Genomic DNA, 11,216 nt, shown 5'->3' with positions numbered 1-11,216 from the left:
CTCCTTCATGGCCGTCGCGGCCAGCAGGGACGATGACGAGAGCGACGCTGCCGGCGGTGGAGGCGAGCTCTCCCATGTGCTCGCGCACGTGTAGCACGGACGTCGTTGCTCCTGAGAGAAGAGTGATGCGTGCGTGCGTGCTCGGGTGGTGCGCCCGAGCACGCCTCTCTTATATACGCATGCGTGATTTCCAGAAATGTCAAGGGAATTTTCACAAAAGTGTCAGGACGAGGCTAGCATGCCACCAACTGCCCGCTACTGATTAGCTGTGGACTAAATCTTCACGCAGAGTGCAAGTTTAATGATGGATTGATCACCTCTTGTAAATATGTGAACTAAACCATTATCTATATTGCAATCAACTTGTGGTTGAGTTGGTTAGGTGGACAGTGGTATCCCCAATCCATCAGGGTTCAAATCCTGGTGATGCGCTTTCAGTGGGAGGAGACGTTCCCGTCGACGAGGAGACGTCTACGGTGACTTCGTAAATTTCAAGATGATATGCCGGCTCAGTCTCTCGGGGGTGTTCATAGGGGTAGGGTGTGCGTATGTGCGTTCATAGGGGTGAGTGTATGCGCGTGTATATGAGCGCTTGTGTCTGTACTGATGCTAAAAAAAAAAGTTTGTGGGAATTGCTGTGACTCGAACGCCCAATTTGATTTCCAAATCGAATTTCCCGACCCCGAATTTACCCCGAAAACGATTAGACCGAGACAACCGTGCCCACCCAACCGCGCTTCTCCGCCGAAGCAAAACGCGAGCACGGAGCACGTGCAGAGCACAGCTCCACCGAAGCGCCTTCCACTTCGCCTCTCCTCCTGATTCGCACAGCTTCTTCCCTTTTCGCCGTAAAAACACCCCGACGTCACCCTCCATACCCTAACCCTAGAAACAGACGTCCATCTCCACCCCGGCGCGCGCCCGACTGCTCGGGGCAGCGGCGATGGGGAGGCGGAAGGAGCGCCGCCTGGCGGCCAAGGCGGCCTCGGGCCGCAGGGTCAAGCTCGACCTCTTCCTCGATCCTTCCCCCGGTGAGTTCTCCGCCCCTGCCCCGGGTTCGGTTTTCCTCCGTGGTCTGTGCATGGTCAACCCGCGACTGATGTGCGTCTAGTTGCTGGTTTCATCGCGTCGATTATCTAGCTTGCAATCGGGGCAGGCTTGAATGGAACTCGGTTAGTTTATATTTCTGAACACTCGAAGGTTATTTTGTTGCATGGTTCGTGATTGTTTGGCTGCCTGAATCTGTCCATCCTGATTAAGTGGATGCACCTTGAATCACCAGCTCTACCAGTAGAATCTGGACGTGGTAATTGACACATCAAGAAGGAGCTATGAGGCTAAAACCTAAAACAAAAGGAGAAGTGGCTTGCTGGCCTAGGCTGACCTTAAATTTGTGTGCACTATATAGAATTTCATTGTCACTTTCAGCTGCATTATTTCACCGTGTGTTAAACAAGTTACTGATTCAAGGATATAGGGAATTGTCTGAGGCCCTGTTCGGCAACCCTCCCGGGAGCGGAGCGCGCGGAGCGTGGTTCTAACCGCTCCCTAAATCGTAACTGCACGCCGCTCTGCTCCGAACTGGAGTTGCAGAGCGGAGGGATGCCGAACGCTCCCTGAGTCGGGGAAGAAACATGCCCAGTGCAGTTCCTAAATCAGCACCATATGCTGCACTTGTATCAGACCATAATCCAAGATGTTTCTACTCTTAGGAATTTAAGTGGTCAAGGTTATATTATTAGATTACTGGGGCAAGATCCACCAAAACTACTACTAAAGATCAATGTGCATTTTTGGAGTTTGAAGCTAGCAGTTCAATGTTTTTTTGTATGAACAATAACTGAAAAGGAGCACACAATTTCCATTTCAATGAGCAGAGATAAAAACTTAAAAAATTTAACCTGAGGAAACAAATAAAATTTGGTAATGAAATTTGTGAATTTGTGCATGTACAGCTATGTCACATCCCTCGTTAGATAAATGCTGCTGCTTAGCCCAAAACATGGGTTTGGTTATGGAGAGACCTGATGGTTACTGGGTTCTGCATTTGCTCTACATTGCCCCAACTGAATCAACAGAGGTGATGTATGACATCACCTCATGCGATATTGCCAGTTCTGGTAAAAAAAATGGAATCAAGGAAGGATGGTTAACAATTCTTTTGGAACCCACTCCTTATAATTGTAGAGATTTAATGCTCAGCTATTTGTTGCACTTTTGAATGCCCAAGATTATGAGTAGCAACATATGATTACAGTAGTATAACTACCGAGCATAAAATGCGACTCCAAATATCCAATAGACCTTGAACAAGCTGGCTGCTGATACTTCAAACGTGCATTGCAGGGGAGGCATCTATGAAAGAGGGAGTAGGAGAGGAAAACCGTGGGCAGCAAACTGGTGTTCCCACTTCACCATCTTCGTCAGGTGGGTTCAATCAATTTCCTTCCAAGGGATATGTAAAGACGGCACATGCCTATGGAATGTAAATTTGGTGGAAATTTGGAATTTTCTTCAAGCATGTGTATGCTCCAAATTTCTGGTTTGAGGCACATGTAGGGTTCCCGGCCTGCAAGGAACATTAAGTAAATTCTTCAGATCAGGCTGCCACTGTCAAAACTGGGTGTGTTCCTTCCGGTAATTTCTCTTTTGGCAGCATCTGAGCGTGGGGATTTCAGGATGATTGTTGCCTCCTCGGTTCGTATGTCTCTTTTCTTTATATTGTAGCTCCTAACCTGGTTTTTTAATTATTGCTGGGCCGCCATGGTGCATTTTAAAGTAATTTTAACGAACTTGTTCTACTTTTATACCTGAGTCGATCCTCACGTATACTTCAGAAAATACTGCAATGTAGATTGTGTCACATGAAAGCTTTTGCGTTTTTAATGATGAATTTATTTTTTCAGATAAGAAGGAAAATCCTCTAGCGTTGCTTGGGCAATATAGTGATGATGAAGAAGAGGATGAAGTAGCAACAGATCAACCCATTGGTGAAACTAAGGGGAGCCCAACAGATGCAAGTGCTGAGGTAATTGAATCTCCTATTTATTCTCTTGTACCCTATAAGACCAAACAGGTTGAGGTTGAACTTTCTTATGCAAGACCAAACAGGTTGAACTTTGTTGTGCTAACCATTTAATCTGAAGATTCTTGTATATTGTATTGTAAGCCCCAAATATGCTGAACCCATTTTGATATATTAGCTGAAGCCTCCAAATAGTTCATGATTTGTATTCTGTAGATTGGAAGGATTAAGCACCCGTATGATTCTCTTTCAAGTATAGTATCTTTTCTTAGAGAGAAGATTATTCAGATAAGAAGTTTGAGCTCAGGTCGTCTTGCGATGAAATTTGTTCGCTTGTTTCAGGTTATTCATGATCAGGGTGATATAACTGGGGATAACGGCGATGCAGATAGTGAACTGCCTGCTTCTGTTAGTGTTCAGCAGGAGGTATCTCAAGCTGATGATGTCAAAATTATCACAGAAACCGTTGCTCAGGAATTTACTGTTGCCCCTGATCCAACTCTGGAAAATGAGTGTGTGACAGCAATGGAAGCTGTCCCAGATTCATCTGGCATGCAAATTGTTGGTGACATTGGTGGGAATTGGAAGGCTATAATGCATGAACAGAGTAATCAGTGCTACTACTGGAACACAGTTACAGGAGAAACTTCTTGGGAGATTCCTAATGGATTAGCTTCAGTAGTTGCTGCCGATGGAGTCACTTCTGCATCTGTGCCTACTCATATGGGGTACTCTGTCGAAGCTCAAGCACATGTCCTTCCCCACAGTAATGTCGAAGCATATCCTAGTGACGTGTCTGTTGGAAATGGCACAGCAACCTATACTGCTATGGGAACTTATACTCATGATCCTTATGCTTACACTGGAGCCGTTGCTAGTCATGAGACAGTGGACATTGACCCCTTGCAGCTTGCAAAATATGGTGAGGATTTACTGCAAAGACTGAAGCTGCTGGAAAGGTGCTTGTTATTTTTATCATCCTTTTGCCATTTCAGTTTACCCTTTTCAACCATTCCTCTACACAGAACTGCGTAACTAATTTTTCCATGTCATCATGCAGGCCACATGTTGCCATTGACAGTCTTGAGTTGATAAAAAGAGAAATTGAGATACGAATAGCAGACTGTAATGCCCTCTCCTCGTATGGATCTTCTTTACTTCCGTTGTGGTTGCATGCTGAGGTGCACCTTAAGCAACTAGAACTTTCAGTTTCCAAGTTTGAAGCTAGCTACACCACCAAACATGGATATCGGGAGACAGTGGATGCAGGACACAAAGCACCTAATGAAGCTGAAGTTATGGCACCCTCTGAGGGTGAGCATTTGAAGGTTGATGTTAGCACTCTGGGAATAGGTACTGGCGATGAAAATATTAAGGTTGAGGAACCATGTACAACATCATCTGTTCAGAACTCACAAGGTGTGGCAGCAGCTATTTTAAGAGTTGAATCAGATAGTGATGAAGATATGGACGTGGAAATGGAGGTCGATGAAGAAGGTGTTGAAGAGCAGGGCGGTTCCACTTCTATGGCAAATAAGGAGCATCCTTCATCAGAGCAAGTGCGATCACCAGCTTTGTCATCATTGGAGGATTCTGCTCCTCCCCCACAGGATAATGACATTCCTCCACCACCACCACCAGAAGAGGAATGGATTCCACCTCCACCACCTGAGAATGAACCAGCTCCTCCACCTCCTCCTGAGCCTGAAGAGCCCGCTGTGTCATTTGTTAATGCTGATACACTTCCTCAGCCATATGGAGATCAAGCAAACTTGGGTTATACGCTTCCAGGAATGGAGTACTATCCTGCTGCTGGTACAGATGGCACCAATGCCAACTACTATATGCAAGCAAGCGATTCTCATATTCTTCAATCACAGCAGCATTCTTACTATGCACCATTGTCTGCAAGTGGCGTATCTATTCCTGTTGAGACCACATCCATCCCCCCAGTACCAGGTTCTTATTATAGCTATCCTTCCGTCACTATGGCTGCCACTGAAGTAGCGGCTGAATCTTCTGGATACTATGCTTCATCAACCTCTGCCATTTCTAGTGGTGAATTAGATAACAAAACAAGCTTGGCCTCCCTTGTTGCAAATAGTAATGTGAATACTGTGGAGTCTGATAAAGTGATATCCAAGGAGCCCACAGTTGCGTCTTTGAGCCAATCAGTAGGAGCAGTATCTTCAGGACCAACAGTACATGGAAGTTCTACTCAAGCTTCTACTAGCTCCACTAATCAGACTAAAGGTAGTTTTATTATTCTTTGCAAGGACACTTCATCTTACTAGCTTATAGTTGTTTTAGTTTTGACATTTGCACTGATTTGCAGTTCCTCGTACTAAGAAGCGACCTGTTGCTGTTGCATCATCACTGAGATCTAATAAGAAGGTCTCAAGTCTGGTGGATAAGGTATCTCTCCGACCTCCCAAAGCTGCTGTTAAAATAGTGACCATTTATGCTCTCTCCTACCCTACCAATCCACTGCCCCCAAGTGTGGTGTCTTGACATTAATGAAGAAATTTAACACTCTGCATGATTTGCATTACTGCTAATTGTGTGTACTTAGTCGTTGAGACATACTCTTGGTTATGTCATTAACAAGAGAGCACACTGTTCTTGGCCAGTTTATTTTGTTGTGCACAATATAGGTCGTCCAGAAAAAAACAACTCATGCAAGTGGGAGTGTGACAGTGTTTCCTGACTATTTTGTCTCATGTTTATCATTTCTTATTTTAAAGGCAGAGCAATCTGTTTACATGGTAATTGGTAAGGCTTAAGACAAGGTGAGTGTTGATGTATAATGATTGTTTCCTTATTAATCTACCTTTGCTAAAGCAACCTTTTTTTTTATTTCACTATTACAGTGGAAAGCTGCAAAGGAGGAGCTTCGTGATGAAGAGGAAGAGGAGCCTGAAGATGCTTTGGAGTACCTAGAAAGGAAACGCCGGAAGGAAATAGATGTAACTCTTTTCATCTCTCTTGAGAACATATACGCCATGACAAATGCTTCTGAAGTCTTTTGGATTTGATCAGTTTCGTTAATTTCAGGGGTGGCGTAAGCAACAAATAGCTAGTGGAGAAGCCAAGGAAAATGCTAATTTTGTTCCCCTTGGTGGTGACTGGTATTGTTCCTTCACCATATGCCGTTTGACTTGAATAACTTGATACTTCGTATTTACAACAAGGTATTACTCCATCTGATCCATATTAATTGTTGCTGGTTTAGTACAAAGTTGTACTAAATCAGCGACAATTAATATGGATCGGAGGGAGTACTGGCCTCTGGCATATTTTCCTCTTTCTCAAATTTATCATTTCTGAGTCTTAACTTAAAAATAATATGGATTGTATAACTTGCTTATAGACTTCTCTACAGCATTGATTGTGGTGGACCATGTCATTTCTAGGATTACAAATGTTATGTACCTACATTTAATCTTTTGTTAGATTTACTGGGGTTCTTGTTTGTAACTCTAGCTCAACTTGCTAATCTTCATCATTTTTGTAGGCGTGACCGTGTAAAACGCAAAAGAGCTGAAGCAAAGAAGGAAGCAAAGACTGAACCTATTCGTGCAGCTGCCGAACAACACAAAGGGGAGCCTGATCTCTCAGAGCTCTCCAAGGGTTTTCCTTCTGGGTGGCAGGTTAGTATTTTACCTGGTTCCATACACTTGATTTTTTTTTGCTATACTAGCTAAAACATCCAGACTGAATGCTGCATCTCAGTTTCCAATAAATACATGTTTCTTGCTGACAATCTAATTCAAAGTATAGCTATGATTTTTTTTAACGCAACATGTTCTTTGCTCGCAGGCATACATAGACGAGTCTACGAAGCAAGTGTACTATGGGAACAACCTCACTTCCGAGACGACTTGGGATCGGCCTAGCAAATAAAGATTGGATTAGTTGAAGATGGTCTAGTTTTGCTCTGTAGATATCCCTGTACCTCGATATATACGTTGCCTGTCTTGAATGGAACGGATATGACAGTCACGCCCTGAGAAGCAACCGGTTTCTGATGTTACCTTGGTTTTGAGGCTGTATTGTTTCTTCTATTTTCCACTGGGAGATCGTAGTGGGGAGGAGAGTTCGTTTTGGTATAGAGGCACCCTTGTAAGAGTGGCAACTTGAGATCGAATTACTGAAGCAAAATCTACTAGTTAGTTGCTGACCAAGGAAAAATGTGCCTTGTTAAGTGGTGGGAGTCTTCACCTGGATCTGACATCGTTTGCTTTCAAAACAATGTCAACTATATTCAATTTTAGGTTGTGCTAAATACTAGAGACTTCTCCAATTATTTTCATAATTTGAAAGAAGATGATTTTAAAGTTTTATTTTCATACTTACAATATTCAAAACTTAAAAATGCCCTCATACGCCATTTGCTGGATTTTGTTTACATCATGTGATCTAAGTTATCTGTTATTAACCCAAGGCAATTGACGTGGGGGTCAGGTGCACATGACATGATGCACTCTCCAGTACCACCCATAAAGCAATGGTGTCATCCAAATATGCAATCACAAAAGAAAGTAGAACAGAAGCTAGTGTTTCCCAAAGGGAGAGTGTAACACTGCCAGGATGCGCAAAATCTCCTGTAATTTTATTCAGATGCCAGAATATCAGCTCCTCAATGTACATAGAACTTCAATAAACTGACCAATAGGAAGGCTGAAACATCAGGCTTCCATGCCCGCGGATGCTTTGAACTGTCTGCATAAGCAAATCAAATTAACTAAGGCAAGACATCACAGGGTTTAGGAAAATGTTTATCCCACAGTACAGAGCCGCTTATGGCGCTTTACAAGTTTCGCAGCCAGGTTTGCAACAACTAAGTTTGGCTCTTTCAGCCACTGAGGCAGTCTCGCTGTCTAGGTTGAGAATCCCGACGTGCTTTTCTTGATCACAGCAGAGCAGAACTCTGCCCCAGTCAGCGCTAGCAACCAAAAGGAAAGCATGGGTTTTCACCTCAAGAAGCCCCACAACACCTACATATTTCATGAAGCAAAAAGAGTGTTATCACAAGACAAGAAACATAACAGCACATTATTTTGGTAAGAATATGAACTCGCACAAGAAATAGGAAGGCTGGATCTATCTACAAAGAGGAGAAGAGAAGAAGGAAGGCTGGATCTATCTACACCTAAGTTCTGGCGAATAAATTGGTCGCCACACACTACAAGTCTTGGTAAAAGCATATGTGTGAGATGTGGATTATGTTAGGAACCAAACATCTATCACAAAAAAAAAGGTTAGGTTAACCTAAGTGGAGTATGGCAATGTGTGGCAATGGAGCAATCAGGATTTGGAGTTCTACTTATACGTTCAAGCAAGTGAAACACCATTTTAGTATTTAATGCACAAGAATGACGTGCTAGGTATCAGCTGCCTAGCATCTCACCTTTTCACTCGTGGAGGATAGATACAAACTAAAGAAGTTACCAAATGGGCCAAACTTGCTCGCTCCAATTTTCAGTGAACAAAGGACAGGAGCCCTGCCAAGTAACAAAATCCTGTACATACTGAAAAATCTCTATCTACCTTTTGCTAAGATAGTAGTAACCGTGCGCTTACAGATTTTCTACAACTACATTCTCTGTAGGTTGTCCATCTAAAAGAAAAGATGTAAGTGCACATGTAATTTGCAGCAATCTGATTTTCGAAGGAAACACGACACCAACAAACTCGGCAACAGAACATCATTAATAAAACAGTATCAGGCATGGAAGAATCATACTTTTTATATCGTTTCTTAGAACCGCATGGGCAGAGAGCATTCCTACTTATCTGACCACTCTTTTCCAGATTAGCTCTTCCAAGGTCAAAGGCTGTATTACCCATTAGATTTTGCACCTAGAAAGGTGATACAATCCAGCATTAAACATTAGGCATATCAAACATCAGCACATAACTGTTGCTTCAAATCTGAAAAGACAACTGTTGCTTCAAAAATGAGGAAAGAAATCACCATATCCTGTATTGACCTAATCATTCACATTATGATGGCTAAACTGGGCTACTTATCTTTAGCTGATCCTCTTACATTGATATTCTCTAAAAAAATGGTTAGCATATTATTAATTCTTAATACTCTCTCCCCTGTCCTACCCACCCCACACCCCCATGTTTCGTTATTTTTATACCGTCACATGTAATTCATCCACTCTTCAATGACCAGCAAAACAAAAGGATTAGCATCCCTATCCGACAGTTACAACTGTTAGACCGGAGTTACCTCAGTAAATGTCTTTGGCACTGGCTTTCCTTCTTCTTTGAGTTTTTCAATCTTCTTTTGGGCATCTTTAGCCCATGTGTACTTGGCCAGTATGTGCTCCACATCAGCAATTGTGCAGTTGCAATGCTTGGTGGCACTAATTTTGTCACTGGTTTTGAGCTTCTGCAGAACAAAGAGCAGCACACACAACACAATGAACCAACCCGCCACGCCGCACTAGCAAAGCATGCTGTATGTACCATAAGAAATGACATCCGCTCTATGATCATTGTATATACCTCGCCGATTGGGTCGATGGTGGCGAGGTAGCGGAGAACGGCGGCGTGCTTCTCGCAGGCGGCTACGACGGTGGCCTCGCTGCATCTCCCTGACACGAAGTTCTTGAAAGTTCCCACCTTCCTCGCCATCTCCATCGAATCCGCGAACACTGCAAATCCGGAGGGCCCGAATCAGACCACCCACTGTACCAAGAGAGGAGGAACCGGACATCTCGGACGACTACTTACTGTTGAGATTGAAGGATTCAGACGGGGGGAAGGGTGAGTCGGCGGCCTTCTTGCCGGTGAAGGTGTCCTTGATCTTGTTGATCCACCCGAGGGAGGCGAGATGTGGGGTTGAGGAGATGCCTCGAGATGCCGTTAGGAGGTGGAGGACGCGGCGGGACGCCATGGGTGGCAGTAGCGGGGCACTCGTGTCTCCGGTGAGCCGCCGACGGCGAGGTGCGGTGGGATCCTCGGTTGGGTTTACGGCGGCTGGGCCGAGATAGGTGGGAGAGGGGAAGAGGTACGGGATGGGCCGTTAGAAGGAAGAAGGTTTTTTTGTTTTTGTTTTTGGAGACAGGAAGGAAGAAGGTGAGTGAGCGCACACACACGGACCCTTTAGCAGCCCATGTGATTTTACCTCAGATGGGCTTACAACAACTTTAAGAATCTTTAGTCGCCCCTGTCTCAAAAAAACAACAACAACAACAACAACAACAACAACAACAACAAACAGAGCTCATATTTGAAGGTTAAGGTGCTGTTCATTTTTTAAAAAGAGAGGCTGTTATAACTCTAAACTCAACCGACGTGGCGGGAGTGTACTTTCAAATCCTTCCTCTTTCCTGCCAATGGAGTATACTCCCGCATACGCGTTTTCAACTGAGAAACGCACCCATTAATACCCCTTCTCGACCCATTGCCATCCATTTTTCATGTCGCCGGAGTAGTTTCTCAGAGAGAATTTTCGCTGCCCACGCCTTCCCCTGCCGCACACCATTATCGTATATAAAACGCTTGCCGCGAGGCATCTAGAGACACTCGTCACATCTCCAGCTCCTTCCGTCCACCGCCACTATGCCGCCTCGCAATCCACTTAGCCTTAGGTAATTGTCATGGCTCCGTCGGGTTCCAACTGAGGTGGAGCTATGGAACTAATAGGGGACGACTGCCTTCGAAGCCCTCTTCATGGCCACGACTGCCATGGAGGTGGAGGACAACGTTATAGAGGAGGACAACACTAAGATGATGACCCACATCAAATCCCCGAGTCGAAGGACGAGGACCCAGTCCTCCAGCGCATGCTCGCAGAGTCCAGCAACATGACCTCCGCGGAAGTCATCTACCACCATGGCCGTGCCAATGCCGCGCTCTCACAACTAGGGAATCGTGGGATTCCCGTCCTGCCCTAGTCTTTGACAAACAAGCGAGCTTCGCAGAGATCTACACCACCATGACACAAGTGGCGGCAAATGGATGTCAAGAAAGAGTGCGCCATCTGGACCACGCCTCCACTAGCGTCACCGTCAAGCAGACAAGGAGGATGCGTGGCAAACATGGCAGCCCACCCTGGTCTACTCAGAATGGTAGGCCAGCTAATGTCGGCAAAGCCGCCGCCCGCGCCTTTGCCCAAGACTCCAAGGCCTCTGCCCGCACCGACAAGTCCAACGCAAGCTAGATTATATTT

The 11,216-nt window shown here is 44.7% G+C and overlaps 2 protein-coding genes across 7 annotated transcripts; one reads left to right on the top strand and one right to left on the bottom strand.

Moving 5' to 3' along the window:
• Nucleotides 1-738: 738 nt before the first annotated feature.
• On the top strand, nucleotides 739-7,310 carry LOC123150456 (formin-binding protein 4). Of its 6 annotated transcripts, none has more exons than XR_006475111.1 (10): nucleotides 739-1,031; nucleotides 2,347-2,427; nucleotides 2,907-3,028; nucleotides 3,368-3,984; nucleotides 4,086-5,278; nucleotides 5,361-5,440; nucleotides 5,770-5,814; nucleotides 5,896-5,991; nucleotides 6,080-6,153; nucleotides 6,540-6,676. XR_006475111.1 is itself a non-coding variant. In XM_044570305.1 (10 exons), the coding sequence occupies exons 1-10, from the start codon at nucleotides 944-946 to the stop codon at nucleotides 6,926-6,928; spliced, it is 2,571 nt and encodes an 856-aa protein (XP_044426240.1). In that variant the 5' UTR covers nucleotides 739-943; the 3' UTR covers nucleotides 6,929-7,310. The 6 variants fall into 6 exon arrangements, 3 of the variants coding, with proteins under 3 accessions (XP_044426240.1, XP_044426242.1, XP_044426241.1); XM_044570305.1 differs by lacking the exon at nucleotides 5,770-5,814 and adding an exon at nucleotides 6,845-7,310 and having other exon boundaries at nucleotides 6,540-6,675; XM_044570307.1 differs by lacking the exon at nucleotides 5,770-5,814 and adding an exon at nucleotides 6,845-7,310 and having other exon boundaries at nucleotides 793-1,031; nucleotides 2,347-2,697; nucleotides 6,540-6,675.
• A 292-nt stretch (nucleotides 7,311-7,602) lies between these two features.
• On the bottom strand, nucleotides 7,603-10,110 carry LOC123150457 (uncharacterized). Its single transcript, XM_044570308.1, has 5 exons — nucleotides 9,776-10,110; nucleotides 9,548-9,696; nucleotides 9,270-9,431; nucleotides 8,772-8,887; nucleotides 7,603-8,022 (listed from the first exon to the last, which is right to left on the bottom strand). The coding sequence occupies exons 1-5, from the start codon at nucleotides 9,936-9,938 to the stop codon at nucleotides 8,004-8,006; spliced, it is 609 nt and encodes a 202-aa protein (XP_044426243.1). The 5' UTR covers nucleotides 9,939-10,110; the 3' UTR covers nucleotides 7,603-8,003.
• Between the last annotated feature and the right edge of the window lie 1,106 nt (nucleotides 10,111-11,216).

This window comes from Triticum aestivum, chromosome 7A (assembly GCF_018294505.1).
Source record: "Triticum aestivum cultivar Chinese Spring chromosome 7A, IWGSC CS RefSeq v2.1, whole genome shotgun sequence".
Classification (NCBI taxonomy): domain Eukaryota; kingdom Viridiplantae; phylum Streptophyta; class Magnoliopsida; order Poales; family Poaceae; genus Triticum; species Triticum aestivum.
The sequence above is the reverse complement of the archived record's forward strand: the minus strand, read 5'-3'. Positions and strand labels throughout refer to the sequence as shown.